General features: G+C 40.8%; 1 protein-coding gene across 1 annotated transcript in view; it reads right to left on the bottom strand.

Moving 5' to 3' along the window:
* Window positions 1–14,038: 14,038 nt before the first annotated feature.
* Window positions 14,039–18,906, bottom strand: part of LOC145414024 (tachykinin-like peptides receptor 86C) — a 49,575-nt gene continuing 44,707 nt past the window's right edge. Inside the window, exon 12 of the mRNA XM_080283591.1 lies at window positions 14,039–14,156. Within this exon, the coding sequence (XP_080139717.1) occupies window positions 14,039–14,156 (118 nt within the window). The remainder of the gene's footprint in view (window positions 14,157–18,906) is intronic.

The following is an 18,906-nucleotide window of genomic DNA, read 5'->3' as shown; positions in this document are numbered from 1 at the left end:
TGGGATGAGGTCATAGAATGTGACCTTAGGGATAAAGGACTGAATAGAGAGGCTTCTAGTGATTGAACAACATGGAGAGTTGCCATTAGGTGACCAAGATCAGTGCATGCAGGCATGTTGAAGCTGTTGTAAACAAAACAAAGTATAATGATTGCCACCTGTGTCTTGTGTGATGTTTTGTTCCTCAGTTTAAGGAATATAATAACATTCTTTAAAGTGAGGAGCAGTGTTTATATCCAAGAGAGCTGTAGTAAATGACAACTATGTACAGCATACCATAATACATATTTTTTCTTTCATTGTAATGTCTCTGTTTGCATTACTTTCATAGTCGCCATTAGACCTTAAATTTTATAAGGTTTCCAACTGGGTGCTTTTGCAGTCCAGAGCTCACTAGTTATTGTTTTACTGAACTTGATGGTATGCTGAATCCTTACATGACATTTATCTTGAGTACTGTACAGTAGTACAAATTTCCCAAGTCTGAAATGGTTGGGGTTACAAGGCTTTCAATTTTTTTTTCTTTTCCTTAATGGAATTCTCAGTCAGTGATCTTAGTTATAGACATCCATCTGTGTGCCATTCCCTTCAGTAATCACTTTACTGTATCGATGCTTCATTTTATAATCCCACACTCATGATTCAAATGAGAAAATTCAGCAGTAGATTGTGACAGGTTTTTATCCATGGGGTTAGAATCAAAGAGCAAAAAATAATGAAATCAACGTTGTAGTGCAAATGAGTCCAGTGGGAGGTGGAGTTAATGTAGAATATTGTGACCTGTTGTCAGTATAGTGGCGATCCTGGAAGTTAAACCTGGTTTTTTTTTTCTTAAACAATACATTCTTTCAAAAAAAAAAAAAAAAAACAGTAAAGTGACTCATTCAGTAGTAGTGAAAACTTACATTTTAAGGCGTTCAGGAATTTTATTTTGGGAATTGCATTGCATTATGTAATAGATTGTCTCTTATAATATAGGCAATGAGTTGGATTGGAAACAAATTTTTTCCCTATTGAAAGCACTTGGTTTATTTATAAAGGTAGAGAAAGAGAAACCTTTTTGACCCATGTACCGTATTTAGAGTAATTTCTGAACACTTTCCTTGGGTTAGAGAGGAAAGACTATAACCTACGTTACTGTCTGTAGTTTGTGTATCACCACCATTAGTTGCATTTGTTTGTGCCATTTAGGATAATCAGCATCATCTCAGCAAACAATATGATCTTTTTTCTATCTAGTTTTAAATAAATGTTACTGTGTTGACAAATGTTGCAGGTTGTAAGAGGAATGTTGATATCCTGTTAAAATTATGACTTGCATGGTCAGAATAGCATGTGTAGCTCAGATTAGTTGAATAAAATATTGACATGTGTTCCCAGGCACAGCTTAGTAGAGTTTGTAATAATTATCCATTCTTTATGGATAATTCCCTATAGGTTACAGTATTACAATTTTTATGTATACTGTAGCACATTATCAAACTTTGTGCTAGAGTACAAATTAAGAAAATGCTTAGTTAAATTAGTAGAGTACAGTACCTGCATTTTATTGTCAAAATTGATTTTTGTGGTACTTGTACTTATGTATACTGTATGTATGTACAGTGAGCCATTATGTTTCACGCAGTTTGGGTTTGCGAATTTACCTTTCACAGGAAAGCCCCAAATTTCCAAGAACTTATGTCTCACGATCAAGAATTCACCTTTCGTGTCAATATATGGGGTTCTGGTGGGGAAGGCAATCATCAGCTGTTGTCCACCATGTTGTGTTCACAGTTCTTGCCAGCTGTGAGACTGTGTGTATGGTGCTTTGGTAGTGATTGTAGCTGTGGTCATTTTTTTTTTCTTTCCCTTTGTTCAGCTGTTGTTCTTGTGTGTTCTACCTGTACTGTATTATGGCTTCCTCTTCATTCATTGGAGGACTAGGTAATTGTGGTGATGGAGAAACACTGGGTAGTTCAAAGGATGTAGGCAAGAGGAGAAAAGAACATCATGAGCATCGAGTCAATGTGAAGAGGAAAAAGTGTTCAGTAGAGGATAAGATGAAGATTTTTCAGGCTGGTGATCCATTTATTTAATGTTTCTTAACATTTTTAGTGGTAGGTGGGGGCGCTCACCATCCACTCACTCAGTGTAGTGCTGCTCTCAGGTGTCTGCCCTGTCCTCTCCTCCATCCTTCTTTCCTTCCATCTTCTATCTTTCTTTCCTTCATTCTTTCCTTGTCCTTCTGCCTACGGGTGACTTTACACTCCCTCTTCTGTCTTTCATTCCTTCATTCTTTCCTCTTCCTTCTGCCTGTGGGTGACTCTACACTGAGTGACAAGCCAAATGGTTTCCTGTACACCAGGAAAGCATTTACTACGCTGGGTGGTAACCATATAACCAGATTTTGGCATCTGGTGGTTTAGTGGGTAATTATTGTGCTCCAATCGGATTTAGCCGGTGAAGGTTTATATCCAAGGGATGGTTGGGGTTTATTGCTCACGTAATGCCACTCAGGGATGAGTGAGGTTGGTCACTCTCGTCTTAAATGTCAGGACCAACTGCCTAGCCCCGTGCTCCTACGCTCCTCATGGGGCAACGTAGGATTGGGATGGATGATGAATGGATTTGAACATTTTTATCATATTCATATGGTTTGTCAGTTATTCTGGTATTCTGTTTTATGAGAATTATATCTGAAAAGTGAGAAACTGGGAGGGGCTCTAGAACCAATTAGATTTTTTACCATTGATTTAACACTTTTCAGTTCATGAAATTCTGGTTTTGCGCCAACCTCATGGTACCAATTAGATGCGAAACTCAAGGGCTCACTGTATCTGTCTATCTGTCTATCTATCTATATATGTATGTGTGTGTGTGCATGCACATGCCACACTGGTCAGTGTTTCCTGTGCAGCTATTCAGTTACCGAACAAAAACTTGTTAAATGAAAATAACGTTCGGCCAGCTGAAGGTGGTTCTTGAAAGCAAAATTCATTAAAGGAGGGTTCTCTATATCGAGGGTTTACTGTAATCACAGCATGGTCCATATAACGAAATTATTTGTTCAGCATTCTAGAATGTTAATTGTAACATTAGATTTTTTTTTTTTTTTTTTTTTTTTTTTTTAGAGGGGAGGAGGAAGTTGGGGTGGGGGGAGGTTTATAAACTTAACAAGAGAAATACAACCCCCTTGGCCCAGATTCATTAGAGTACTTTACTTACCATTTCATCGGTTGGAAATAGTGGTGATAACTTTGCTCCACCATGCTATGTTATTCACAATGGTGGTATCAAGATAAGGAGATGGAAAGCATTCTGGTTAGCCAATGAGGTGGTAATGATTCTGAACCACCACCTTAACCAACCATGTTGGCAGAAAATACTGTACAGTCATTAATCTGACCCCAGAACATTAATGTTTATTTAGTATTCTGGCTGTACATGAGTATTTTCAGTAGGTATGTAAAATATGAATATGTGTCACATATACCATACATTGTAGAAGGATCTTATGAACGAAGGTAAAAGTTTGAAGTTTTTGCAGGTCAATCAGATACTGCTGTAGAGTGTGGTTGAGAGTACAGCTGAATAGGAACCTTTTTGTTTTAGTTTTGAATGAAGTCTGTGCCAGCAAGAATTGTGGCTAGCTGTTGTTCAGTGTTGAACAGAATATTGCCAATATACTGTATATGATTATAGATGTGGTATAATAAACTGGTCAGTATCCTATAGAACTCCACATAAAAGGAAAGTAAGAGATTGTCTTCATACTCGAACTTCATTTTTGCCTCTGTCAATGATAACAACAGTTTCCCATTCCCTTGCTCGCTTGCAGGGTAGCTTCTTGTGAAAGTTGGCACATGGTGAGCTATTGCCATCACTGTACAGATTTTCGCAGCATTTGATGCACAGTGAAAATCTGTGATGAATAGTTTTCATTTGGAGTTGACGTGGCATCCAAAAAATGAAAGTGCTATTTTTCCCACTTTATTTAGGACGTTTATTTCCAGCTTATGGTTAAGCCTGCTTCCCTTTTTTAAAGTGGCTCCATAATTTAACATCCTAGCTGTTTGTTAAAATTCTAATGTTTTATTCATGATTGGAAAATCCTGTAGAGTAAGCAGCATTGTTGTTCAGCTTACAGTGGGACATCAGATATCTGACATGCTCTGTAATATGGGCGTCCCAGATAGGTGATTTTTGTGGACTGATAAACCTAATCCTTATGGTATAGAAGGAATCGTATAGATTTTAAGTATTCTGGTATGCTTTATTATATTACCATGCAGGGTTGTACTTCATCAGAATTAAAGAATAAGTATTCTGAAGCAGTGGTAGACTTCCTTATGTCCCGAGGGCTGGGCAGTGGAGTACATACAATGAAAGAGAGAGTGCACAACAAGGCAGAGAATAGTGTTGGGTGGCTGGTCAAGATGTGGACTCCTGGGTCACTGTGTTGTCACATTGTTCACAGGATTGTTTATAGTCTGATATCATACATATTGTAGTCTTTTTATCTCCTAAATTTAATAATTTTTTTAGAGACTTCAAACTGAGTGTCAGAAATATCTGTCTGTCAGTGTGTTTGTAGCCAGGTGCCATAATCCCATAAGGGGTGACCATTTGTCTTTGAGTTATTTGTTTTACGGGGAGGGGCACTAACCCTCCGCTACTCATTTGTTGACACGTAGGGAACATGTATGGGTTAGTTATACGGTTACCACCCAGTGTTGTAAATGGTTTCCTGGCTTACAGGAAACCATTAGTCTTGTCACTTGATAAAAAGCCACCTGAAAAGGGAAGAAGACTAATAAGAAGTGACACGAAAGATGGGAGAAATAGGAAGAGAGGAGGGCAGACACAGAAAAAGAATGATTAAGGTGAAGGAAGAAGTAGGCTGTACTACATCAAGTGCATGGATAATGGTTGCCACCACCTAACACTAGTCAGAAATAAGCCTCCTTAATCCCGTGAATGCAATGACGTAAGACCTAAAGGAAGAAGTTGTCCATGGGTACAAAGAATTAAAGCAAATTCCCACTCCCCCTTCCCCAAGAAAAAAAAAAAAAAAAAAAAAAAAAAAAATTGAACACTGAAGGTTGATGTAGACTGTTGTAATCCAGAGGTGACTATGCACTGTTTCTACCTAATTCCTGTATATTTTGGGTCCATAACTAGGTAGTTTTCGATGTGCATTGGATAATTTGTGAGGGTTGATGTTGAAGGTATGGACTGAGTGGTAAATCTGCTATTAAATATTGTGGTAAATTGTGTTGATTTTTTGAAAGTCAGTATTGATGATTTTACTTCTTTCCTTGTACATAATTTAGTTGTGATGTACCTAAAAACCGTATTGGTATTACTGTATATTCGGCTGAATATAGGCAAAACTGCTTTACCTCAGTCATTAGGCCAAAGGATAGTTTAAGACTTCCATTTTAGTGAGTCAGGTTGACATTGGAGTTGTTGAGTTTTTGGTTTGGTGCTTTGTATTGTTTGGAATTTTATCCCTTTAGAACTGTACAACTTAGTGGAACTCTCCCACATAGGAACACCCAATTATGTAGGTTTTTAGAATATACTATACAGTGTAAGCAGTATTTCAGAGTATGAACATTACTGCTGCATATTGTACAATGCATTAAGCTGACCAGTATTGTAGCTTTTAAGAATTTAAGCATGTTAACTTAGCAGAATGTAGAAAAACAAGAAATTGCCAAAAATGTAGAGTCACTTTTGTTCTCAGAATGGTCAGGTGGTTTAGGCCCAGGTTAGACTAACTATACTTATCATATGAAACAGTTTTTTGGGTCACTTGGAATCTGATTATCCCTGAGGCAGTGTTGACAAGTACAGAATTAATATTAAGAATCTGATGTAGTGCTTTTCTGTAATGTTCAGAATGTAGTGCCAGTACTGGTAATTATTAGTCACTTTTACTCAAGTTTGGTATTGAAAACTCTGATTGAATCAGCAGTAATTATGTAAAATATGTGAGCTGTAGCTATCAAATAAATTGATTTGTATAAGAATTAATTTGTCATACCAGTACTGTACGGATATATGATGCTGATATACAATGTGTCCATAACTTGTCTTGCCTGTACAACATTATGACAAGTTGTTACCCAGATGTTTAGAGTGAAATTATTGTATCACAGTTTTAATGGCATCAGCTATCATCTCTAACCTCTAAACGCCAGGCTGCTTAAAGTGCGGTAGTTCTCTCAGTACAGGCATTTTTCCGAAAACAGCCTGTTTTCATACCTTAATATCTCAGAAATTATAGAAATTAGGGAAACGGATTAAAGATCATATTACTCACTAACTCTTCTTCTTGCGAATCAAAGTATCCCCAGGTCTATAGGTCATCGTTTCGTAACGACGTGAGGAAGAGGAATAGTTTTAAGCGTGAGAAACAAGATGTATTCATGCATATGTGCGTGTCCCTGACTGTGGCATTGTTCTTAGCATGATAACTTCCCCACTACTAGATAAACTAGACACAGTGGCATTCAAGGTATGCCCCATGGCACTATCACTGAGCCCTTTTCTAGTATGGTTGGAAAGAGGCTTGGCAGGGGTGGATGAGACAAAAGTCCATTTGAGGCGGGAACAGAATCTGATGAGAAGGGTTCAGAAAACATCGTCTTACACCTGGCAAAGTCACAGAGACGATTGAGGTATGCTTGCCTCGGCTGGCAGGAGTCTCTCCCTAGCTTTTGGTGACAAGCTACTGTACTTTAAACTGTGGTGCGAAAAAAGTTGCGGTTCCTACAGACACCCGGTGGTCCTCTGCTACCTCTTTTGTGTGGTTCCATACTGACACCTGGCAGTTGGGGGTTAAGCAGGATGGTACACTGTCTCACTAGGGACTGACCGTTTGTGAGTGTCCGGAAAACACATTTTCTGACTTGGATTTGAAGAGATGGTATTGTTGCCTTTTTTTTTTTTTTTCTTTCTTTTTTTAACAGAAGTGCTCACATAGACCATGTACCGGTAAACTAGGCAGGCCAGGCCAGGCTAAGCATGTCATTGTAGGTGAGAAATGCTAGGCTTGGAAGTCTAAGCTAGGCAGTTTAGGTGAATAGGTTATATGGGGCCATCAAGGATAGTTAGGCAATGATATGCAGTCTAGGAAAAACAGACAGGGTTAGATTGGCAAGACTTGACAGTCTAGACTAGGCAAGGCAGGCTGGACAGGCTCAGCCAGGCAGGCTCAGCTGAACATGCAAACTTATGCTACTGTAGGTGCTAGGTTAGTGGGGTTAGGTTATACTTAGGTTAAATAGGAAGGTTAGGTTAGGTAGGGTTGGCTAGGTCATCCAGACTAGGTAAGTTAGGCAGGCTAGGCTAAGGATGATAGACTGTGGAGCCATAGCAGGGTAGTCCTGAGTCAACAAGCTAGGCTGGACAAGCTAGACTAGGCTGTGCAGGGAGGGCAGGATAGGCTAGGTAAGGCAGTAGGTTTGGCAAGCTAGATGTGAATGTGATGCTAGAGTTGGCAGTGTAAGTGAGGTAGGCTAGTAGAGACTATCTACAATAGGTAGGCTATGCTAGGTGGAGTAGGCTGGGCAAGGTCAGCTAGGCGAAGGTTCAGTAGGCTAGGTGATGCAAGCTAGACTAGGCATTTTTTTTTTTATATATAAGAAAGAGGCTGGAAGCCTGGGAGCGTACTACCTCTGGAAAAAAAGAAATGAAAATAAATATAAAAGAGCCAAATTCAAGATCCATTCTTATCAAGATGCTTGGACACATCGTGTTTATAAGACTGGAGGTCATAGTCAGAAGTAAGTACAAGCATGGGAAGGCAGTTCCAGAGCTGACCTGTTGCATACATGAAGGACTGGGAGTATTGGTTAACTTTCACATTAGAGATTTGGACAGAAAAGAAGTGAGTTTGATGCCAAACAGGTGCAACACGCCCGCTGTAATAGAGGAGGAATGCAAGCAGAAGCTTTAGGAGAGCAGTGTGTCATGAAATAACAATAGAAAAGAGATAATGATGCAGCAGTGAGGCAAAAAGATAGAGGTTGAAGGAAGTCAATAAGAGGAGGAGAATTATAATGAGACAAAAATTCATTGACTCCACCCTGTTGAGAAGAGGTGTACTGTATGTGGGAAGCCTCCCCTCCCCCACATGAAAGTTGTATTTTACACGTGGGCAAATAAAATTCCTGTTTGAAGTCAAGATCTGTGAGAGGGTAAAGAAGGCACAAAGTCAGCTTAGCACACCTTTTACCTTGGAAGCAGATTTTGCAAGATAATATCATCTTTCTATGATGAATCACAAGAGAATGAAACCCCAGGTGTATTAAGAGATGAAGCTGGATTGAGATGAATATTATTAAATATTAATGGATATTCCCGTGGGAGGTTTTGACAGGTCGTAAGATGTAGAAACTGAGTTTTTGGTGCATTAAAAACAAGGTTACATTTACCCCAATCAGAGATATGAACCAGGTCAAAACTTAGGTATGCCATAATCTCATCTTATGTTTGTTGAAGTAACTGCAGTGATGAACGCTGCGAGAAATGAATGGAAAGGTGAAGGGTAGAATCATCAACGTAAGAGTGAATAGGTGTTAGGTGTATAACTTGGAAGGTCGTTGACAAATAGAGGGAAGAGAGTTGGTGACAGGACAGAATCTTGAGGAACACCATTATTGATAGATCTAGAAGATTGGTGGTCATCTGCAACAGCAGCTTCAGAACGACCAGAAAGGAAACTAGAAATGAGGGTATAGATTAAAGGATAGAAACCGTAAGAGGGCAGTTTGGAGATTAAAAGATTTGTGGCAGGCTCAGTCAAAAGCCTTTGAGATGTCAGGTGCGATGGCAAAGCTTTCACTAAAGTCCTCAAAAGAGGATGACTATAGTCGGAATCCCGGCCGTTTGCGGGTGAGGTGTGGCTCGCACCTGTTTACAATGGTGCCACGTTTCCTCAACTTGCGATGTGAAACGGAAGCTATTTATGTACAAGGCATCACAAATTCGATAAATTCAGATGAATAAAACTTACACTTGTGTATTTTGATGGATGAATCAACAGTAATCTTATTATGCATAAAATATTTATACAGTAACACAGAAACATGGCATACATATTGTACAGTGTTGCTAAAAGAAATTGTAGTCACGTTTAATGTTTTTTAGCGTAGTTTTAGGGTGGGTAATAATATCACAGTTATGGATATAAGATAATGAGCCTGAAAAAAGAAGAAATATGCCAATATCCAAAGTAAAAGAAATAATTCATGTAATTCTTGTGAGTGGCAATACACATCCATCTGGCCTAAAATAAATGTCCCAAGAGAGAATGAGGAGATTCAATGTCCCAAGAGAGAGAGAGAGAGAGAGAGAGAGAGAGGCATGCATTGAATGCATTGTCGGCATCACTAAATATAACAAAACCAAATTAAAAAATGAAAGCACAATTATAAATAACTTATAAAAAGAATCAAAAGTACTCAGGGTGGCTCACATTTCCCACCACGTGGTAGGTGAATCCAGCCCCCCCTTCCCCTTCCCTCCCTTCTTAATCCCTCCTGGGTGTCTCAGGTCAAATCCCCCTTCACACTTCCCCTCCCCCCTGGACCACCACCCCAACAAACCCACATCCACACTCCCACCCACACCTACTGTACACCCACACCCCACTACGTCGGGGTGTATGAATCAGTAACGTAACAAACCTCTCAGCAGACAGTAACTTTGACACTCCATCTACTACTAAATATAACAAAACCAAATTAACAAATGAAAGCACAATTATAAATAACTTATAAAAGAATCAAAAGTACTCAGGGTGGCTCATTTCCCGCCAGGAGAGAGAGAGAGAGAGAGAGAGAGAGAGAGAGAGAGATAACGGTATAGAAAACGTGGCAACACTGTACACAGGTGCGAGCTACACCACAGCCGCAAACGTGCGCGAGTCCTACTATAGGAGTGTGACAGGTGAGATCACCAGTGGAACCCATACTGGGGATTGGAGAGGTTTTGGTAGGAAAGGTGCGTTAAATTTTTTTTGTTGAGAATAGATTCAAAATATTAGAAATACAGGATAAAAACAATTGGATGGTAGTTATAGGACTGGGAACGGTCACCCTTCTTCGGGATGAGCTGAATATTGGCTCGTTTCGACAGGCAAGGTTAGTCATCCTATAGGCAAGGTAGGCTACAGCAGAAAGACTGTGGTAGTCAGGCTAGGCTGGGCAGATCTGCTTTAGGCAGGGTATGCATGACAAATTAGGCAGGCTGGGTTTGGAAGGCCGGAGTTGGCCAAATTGGTAGGTTATACAGGCAAAGTAAGCTGTGTAAAGCAGGCCAGGCTGGGTATGGAGCCTTGACAGGCAGGGCAATGCAGGCAAGTCAGGCTAGGGAGCCTTGGCTAGGCTTGTCAGTCTTGGCAGACTGGGCTAGGAAAGGCACTTTGTACTAGAAAGGCTTAGCTAGACAGACTAGGTGAAGCAGGCTTCATCGAGAATCTAGCACTTAAGCTCCTTTTGTAACTCATCTTTACCCAGAACCTAGTATTCTCAGGTTCCTGACTCACCACCCAAAACCTAGCACCCTCAGGCTCCTATAACTCACCTTCATTTAATTAATATCATCCGTAATAAAACACAAAGAGCTTTCCTGATCATGAAACGATTAATGGGGATAGTGTTAACTCTAAGGCTCATGTATTCGCCCTAGTTATGTAAAATAAGCTGCTGTTAGCCAGAGTAGATTAGTAGAGTTGACGCGACCATTAAGATGTTGGGTGTTCAGCACTGTACACGTAAGCCAGTATTCTTGACGGGTGTGGAAGCTCCCTAACACCTTTTACTAAGCGATTTATTTTGTCTATAACACCTTACTGTATCTGTTATATAAAGCCTTCTGATATTGCTCTGTCCTGCAAAAATAACGTACAAAAGAATATTAACCAGTCATATCCAAAAATAAATGGCTAAGGAGGAGGTGTTATGGAAAACGGGTCTTAGTTTTAGGTGGCAGGTACAGTACAGAGTCTACATCCGATATTTCAAATTAGATGGTAATAGTTCGGCAGGTAAGGATTTATTTGCGTGATAAGCCAGACGCAAGGAGGCCCAGCAGTCAGAGGGTTAAAACATTTTCCCCTAATCGGTAACAGCTGCCTCTTAAATTTTGTTAAGGTGTAAGAAGATTAGTGAATAAATCCTGCACTTTTATTCGTGTTCTACCTCCAGGCTGTCATACATTTGGCATTATAAAACGCGGTACATCAGTAAGATCAAGGCCTCGTTCAGTAGCAGTGAAATTACCACATAGCCTTGCTTGAGCTAAAGAAATACACATCATATGTATGCTTGCATCCACACCTCCAGATCTCTTGAGTATGCGCTGCGTCCTCGAGCTCCAAAAATACTGTTAGTCAGGGACCAGTGGCGTAACCACGGAGGGGCCTAGGGGGGCGCGTGCCCCCCAGTCAGACCCTTCCCCTCCACTAGCCTCCATTTGAAGTTTAGGTGCATATAAAATATGCACATTGTATCGTACCTCCACCCCACCCCCCTCATTAGGTCTCGACCGCACCTTGGAGGTCCCCATTTGTGAAAACCTGGCTACACCATTGTCACTGACGCTTTTGTTTGCATCCTCGAACAACAGTGTTACACAGTAGCATACTGAAGAGTGATGTCTATCTATCTGTCTGTCTATCTTTTGCCAGACGCCTTAATTCCGTAAGGGGTGGCCACAAACAAACCGCCTCCATGTCGCCCTGTCCCCCGCCATTTCACTGTCCTGCTCCCAGCTCACACCCCCCTCTCTCATATAGCTCTCCACTCCATCCCTTCAACTCATCCTTGGCCTCCCCCTCCCTCCCCACCTCCGCCTTACTCACATACACTCTCCTCGTCAGTCTCTCACTCTCCATCCTCTCCACATGGCCAAACCACCTCAGTGTGTTTCTCATGACGCTTCTTGTCACATCCACATCCACACCACAACGCTCCTTCAGTCCCTCATTTGTCAGTCTCTCCATGTGACTCCACATGCTCCTCTCAAATAACTCATTTCCACTGCTTTCATTCTTGCCTTCTGTCCCTCCAACAAGAGTGATGTCAATGCAGGTAAAACTTGCTGATAAAATAGCTGTTTATTTTGCACAAACGAAATTGGTGTAGGAAAAACTGCAGGTAAAATCCAGCTGTTACTTTTATATAAAAAAAAAAAATGTAGTTGTTACCTACTGTAGTTACAACACCAAATTTTCAACTTTCAGTTAGAGAAAGGAAAGCACACCAGATAAAATCATAACTCGATCGGAACCCCTGCAAATGTCGTGGATCATACAGTTTCAAGCCTTTCTCCATGCTGTCATCCTTAGTAACACCTTCAGCCACAACTGTTAGGCGTCATGGGGCTTAAAAATTCTACTTTGTAATTTGTGGTTAAAATTTTTTATCATAATTTGTGCTTTAAACATTCTACTTCATAATTTGTGCTTTAAACATTCTACTTCATAATTTGTGCTTTAAACATTCTACTTAAAAACTTGTAAACATTCTACTTCTTAATTTGTAAACATTCTACTTCAAAATTTGTAAACATTCTACTTCATAATTTGTGCTGCTATAACCGATGTTGCTGCAAAATATTAGCTTCTTTGATTCACATTGGAAGAATACCGTTGAGGTTGTTATAAAAGTGAATAAATTTAAACTGCACTTTCGTATACATCGTTTAAGTCTTGGTTGTCTTTGGTCAAATCTCAAGGGCGTGTATTTGGGGTGGAATTCTCAGACACACGTACGATCGATTCCTTTTAACCGTGATTTATTTTTGGAGAAAGAACTGGGGGCATGAAAAGCTTCTACTGTTTTCTTTTCATCTTTTTCCTTTTTTAAAATTTGTTCTTCCATTCAAAAACAGCTATGGCACCTTTCCTCTCGCAGCCAACAGCTATGGCACCTTTCCTCTCGCAGCCAACAGCTATGGCACCTTTCCTCTCGCAGCCAACAACTATGGCACCTTTCCTCTCGCAGCCAGGGATTGTTTTTGACGCGAGGACGCAAGACGGGGGGAAAATATTAATGTTTTTGACCATCTTGCAAAAAAACTAATATGAAAACCCACCCTAGTTTATTGGGGAACTATAGTACAACACTCCAACCTCCCAACCTCGTCCAGCAGTAAATGAACAGCAAGATTGGTTTCTCTTAGTTAAAATGCAACTTTTCTTTTTTTCCATAATACAGTTTTAAGACAGTATACGTTCATTATGCTGCACACACACACACACACACACACACACACACACACACACACACACACACACACACACACACACACACACACACACACACACACACACACACACACACACACACACACACACACACACACACACACACACACACACACACACACACACACACACACACACACACAAATGCCGTCTACCAAAAATCAGTTAAAAAAAAAAAAAAAAAAGCTTTGAAGTTCAGCTTAACCCAAGTCGCCGTCACATGATTTATGGTCCCGACAAGGCAAAATTTCACTCATCTAGAAAATTCTTTCCGTTTGGAGCGAACTACGTATCACTCAAGAATGAAGCCTTTTTTGTCTCACAGTACAGCTGGACTCAAAATTCTTCACTTAAAAACTTCCTTGCCTGATACACAGTCGAGTTACAAGAACACTTTCTTTTAAAATGATGAAGAAAATGATTTACTCCCAGACCTGTAAGGCATTGTAGCAGTTTCTTATTAGTTGCGTCGTTCCTTGCATCTCGCTCACCATCAGCTCTATGAGGGATGCATCGTGTGTCGTCTTTGCTGTAGGCGCTGCTGGTGAGAGGTGCTGATAGTGGTGTGAGAGGCCGTGGTGTGTGGTGTGAGGTGGTGGTATGTGTGGTGTTAGGGGTGGCGGTGTGTGGTGTAAGGTGGTGGTGGTGTATGGTATTAGGTGTGACGGTGTGCGTTGTAAGAGGTGTTGGTGAGCGGGGTGAGAGGTTTTGGTGTGTGTGTGTGTGTGTGTGTGTGTGTGTGTGTGTGTGTGTGCTCGCATTGTGAGAGGTACGCTAGTAAGTGGTGTAAGGCGTGTTTTGCTGTGACAAGATGTGGTGTGAGATACGGTGGTGTGATATGTAGTGGTATAGAAGGTTCGTAGTTTCGGGTGTGACAGGTGATGGTGTGGCACTGGAAGGAGACCAAAGGTGCATATAAACTGACAGGGAATTTATTTATGGTGGTGTGAGTGAGATTAGTGTTAAAAAGATGAGGTAGACGGCGACACACGTAACTACCACCAGGCCAGACACCGCCAAATTTAAGTGGCATACGAGAGGGAGTTTTGATGCTTGTGTAGTGAGGGGAAGTTAGGTGTATTGTGAAGGAGAGTGAGTGTGTGTTGATGTTTGTGAGTAGGGTCCGTAGAGAGAAATACACCGCATCACCGCAAGGCCAGACACCTCTTCTAATGTCCAACTCACCACCATGGACCTGAAATGTGTACCCTTGTCAGTAGTGCTTAAAATTGTTGATTATATTTGGACAGGAATTAGATTGCTATTACAGTGACAATCCTAGAGAACAGAAAGCGTGTACTTAATACTGGCAAAATGATGATGTGTATTTAGATATTACCCTAACAACAGTATCGTGCGTCTAAATACTCAAGTAGTGGTATCTCTAGGCAGTGTCTTAATGGCAGTATAGAGTTCCAATTGCAGTATTTGTAGAAAGTACTCCCAGCAGTGTGTGTTCAGTTTTCCAATAGCAGTATCTTTAAACAGTCTCTTCGTATCTCTAGACAGTAGCCTCTAGAGAGTACCGTAATGGCAGTGTCTTTAGCAGTAATCCCCTCTCCCTGTTATGGTTTCACAAATTATTTATAAATGAGGGTTTAGTTACATCTTCGTGACCTCCGTTTAAAAATGCATCTATATATTCCTTCACCTTATAATTGCCATCAGTCTGTCTTGAATGCCGAGTTGTAATAATAGATTAACGCCAAAATATGATGCTAGTCACGAAGATGTGCCGTGGAAGTGTAGCCAGTCTTTTTTTTTTTTTTTTTTTTTTTTTTTTTGTCACTAAGCTACGTGAAATAGGGAGAAAAAGGATGATAATCTGGACCAAAATAAAGTGAAAATTCAATTTTTTTTTTTTTTTTTTTAGACATTTCTGATTCTGAATGGGATTATGATTCGTGAAATTACGTGCAGGAATAATTTTACCTCCTGGATATTGGTTCCGGTGCAGAGAGAGAGAGAGAGAGAGAGGAGAGGGCAGTTTTCTTCGAGTACGTGTTGCTTACCATGAGTATATTTAAATATCTTCAGTTTATTCTTGATCTCACAAGGTGGGTATTCTGGAAAAAAAAAAAAAAAAGTCATCTCTCAAATACAATGTTCACTGGTCAGTCGAAAATCCTAACAGCATACGTTCAGTGCAAAATGATAATAATAATAATAATAATAGATATACATATATGCCCCAACAATTTTTCAAGCTACGTACCGTTTTAAAGTTCTTGGTAGTACTTATTAGATAGAATGTTATAGAAGGAATTTGCACACTCAGTCCAATAAGTATAGAAAACCTGAAGGCAGATTAAGTGATCAGTTTATTACGAAGGGGGAAGGGAAGGGAAGACTGTGTGAGCCGGGAAATAATCAACTGGGTCATGGAAAGCTTGTTTATCGTTCTCTGTGGCATTTGTGTGAGTTTACCGTGAAATTAAATACTGGGTCAGAGCAGGAATTATTTATATAGGGTCATGACGGTTAAGGAATTTTACTCTTCATCGCTTATTACCCTTCCCCACTCCGGCGGGGCTCCGGGACGGGTATTTTTTTCACTCGGTTTGTCCGTCTGTCTGTTAACAATTGCACGCGAAAACTGCCGGTGCGATTTTGACTAAAATTACAGGGATGATGGGCTATGACCTTCTGATTACATGATTAAATTTTGGGCCAAGACCTAGGCTGTAGGGCCAGAAATTGTAAAAAAAAAAAAAAAAAAAAAAAAAGAGGGAGATGGGTAAAAATCGTTTTTTCGCCAAAATTCCTTTCAAATTCGTCATATCGACATGAAACCAAAACCTAAAGGTGCATCTTTCAAATCTGCATCCTATAACATGCCTCATTACATCAGGGGGGTCACCCCCCACTTAGCGGTAGGGGGGTCAGTGTCAGGTGGGTCGGGCCTAAATTTCAAATGGACACAAAATCGTCAATTTTCACCCGATTTACTCCAAATTTGATATGTGATATCTTTGACTAGATACCCTGTTGTGTTTATACGTCAGCACTAAAATGACTGCCGGGGACGGGTTTGCTGTGCCTTGGCATCGCTTGTTGTTCCCGCTATAAATCTCTCGTCTGTATCGGTATTTGTATCGTATGTGTTTATACTAACACCGACAGAAAAGGGAAAACTGACGTTACCATTTTCACTATAACTTGGCGTAAAATTGTCGTCACTCCACCTTGAACGTTGAGGTGGAGTAGTAGATTAACATTAGAGTATTGCACTAGTCAAAAAGAACTGCTGTAGAAAGGATGTGGAATTGTAGTCTGTCTTTTGCTGCCATTGAGCTGTATTATATAAGCTGGAAGAGGACGAAATTAAATCAAGGCCATGTTAGAGTAAAAACGGACTGATTTGTGCCATTAATTTGCCTACGAGCTCAGTGAAGTTTTAAAGCAGTGAATATTTGTCACCATTGGAGAGAGAGAGACAAGTATCTTCCCAAAGTGTGACGAATACATAGCGGAAAAATCGAACCATGTGAAACACGCAGTAGTAGAGACTGGGCTATTCACAGTATTTCGCCAGTTGTAAATTTTCTTCAGACGAAACTGGTAAGATCGTTGTTTCTTTGTACATACTTGACTTCTTTACCCAGAGGACGTCTTTCTGTAATTTATTCTCACTACAGACGATTTTATTCTGTCTAGGAGAGCACGCAGGTAATGAGAGAGTTGATGAGGACTACAGGTAACCCCGCCAGTTCGAATTCAAATGTTTGGTGATGGCGAGAGTAATGCGAAAGTTTGTTTCTCTGGCTGAAGGTGTTTATATTGTGAGAAATGTTTAATGCTAATATAAATACAGGTTGCGCTTTAAGTCGGTGCAAAAATTTACATCCATATTATCATCGTTGCGCCAAGAAACTTAATAACTCAAATCCTTTTAGCACAGAAATAGAGATAATTCCATTCAAGTAATCAGTGACTTACAATTTAATAAAGTGTATAAAAAAAAAAAAAAACAATACCAGCTTGAAGGATAACGCTTACTGACCCGTTCTTCATCAAATAAATGCTATTCTTTGGCTCAACAGGTTAACCCGTTCAGCCTAAGGACGTACCGGCATTTCTCAACGTCTGTTCATGTGTCTGTCTCTTAAAATTTTACTTAGTCTGCTCACGTTACCACCTCTCAGATTTACGTAGATTCAGAGAGCTCCCGAAGAAGTTAATGAAGGCTCTATCTAACCCCTCCAGTTCGAAAATCTATCTAGAGCTGAGTAAAATCGTCTGGAAGTAGCAGGTGTGGAATAAACCTGATGTCCTCGGTGCTGTACGGGTTAAGTTAATCTACCTGAGAGATTGATCAAGACTTTCAAACTCCTAGACGCTACGCAAGATGACGTCACACTACCTTAGGCACTTGACTGGTAGGTTGAGCTGGTCCCATGATGAACTGGAGGGGCAACAGAGGGAGGGAGGAAGGAGAGGGGAAGGGGGAAGAGGGAAAGGAAGGGGAATAGAGGAAGAAGCAGGAAAACAGGGGAAGAGGCAGACTGGAGCAAAATCTTGGACAGTAAGAGGAGGGTTGGGACTCGAAAGGATTATAAATTTCATGGTATATTTCAAGCGTGGGTCATTGGGGAGGGTATGGAGGTGTGGTATGAGGGGGAGGTTAGGGAAGGTGAATGGGGAGAGGAGGAGGGCTGGGTGGGAGTAGACTGGAAGGGTTGAGTGGGAGTAGAAGGGGAGGGAGGTTTGGGAGCGTGGGGGGAAGGGGAAGGAGAATGCAAAGAAGGACTGTGGGCGGAGGGAGAGGGAAGGGCGGGGGTGTGGGTGGAGGGAGTGGGGAGGGACGGGGGAGGCGGGACAGACGTGTGGGTGGAGGGGGGTGGGGAGGCAGCGAGTATCAGTGGCCGTGGGCTGACACATCTGGAAAAGTAAATAAATTTCACTTACCACTCTGCGTGCACACACACACACACACACACACACACACACACACACACACACACACACACACACACACACACACACACACACACACACACACACACACACACACACACACACACACAACAACAACAACAAAAAGGCTTAAATACCTATAAAAACGTAGAGTGATAACATAGGATCAACCCTAATATGAGTATGTGAACGTATCTGAGTAATTTGAATCAGTCATGTATGGGAAGAACGAGATTTTATAAATAACTTAGACAACACAGAATAGAATACGTAAGAGCTATGTAAAAAAAAAAGTGCCTAAAATGAATGCACAACACGCAGAGGAAATACGGAGTTAGAGATTGACCAGTGTGGGGGCTGCCTAATTCCATTCATCAGGGTCACATTGACGATGAAACTGTAATCCATAATCTCATCTGTCACATACACTCTTCACTGCTTGAATTTGGTGAGAGTTTGCCTTAAATACTATACACCACTCTCTTCACTTTCCTATCTTCTCTTCATTTTACATTATTAAATTCATTACAGAGGGAGGGTAATAGTTTGGTTATCCTGCACACAGTACTGGCATTAGTTAGGGTCTTAAATGAGTCTGGAGTCCAAATTTGCCCGCCATACTCCAGATGAGGTTGCCTAAGGTGTGTGTGTGTGTGTGTGTGTGTGTGTGTGTGTGTGTGTGTGTGTGTGTGTGTGTGTGTGTAATATTTCAGTGTTACAAGAAA

This window comes from Coenobita brevimanus, chromosome 98 (genome assembly GCF_032717465.1).
Source record: "Coenobita brevimanus isolate Jiangsu-jjx chromosome 98, ASM3271746v2, whole genome shotgun sequence".
Taxonomy (NCBI): Eukaryota; Metazoa; Arthropoda; class Malacostraca; order Decapoda; family Coenobitidae; genus Coenobita; species Coenobita brevimanus.
The sequence above is the reverse complement of the archived record's forward strand: the minus strand, read 5'-3'. Positions and strand labels throughout refer to the sequence as shown.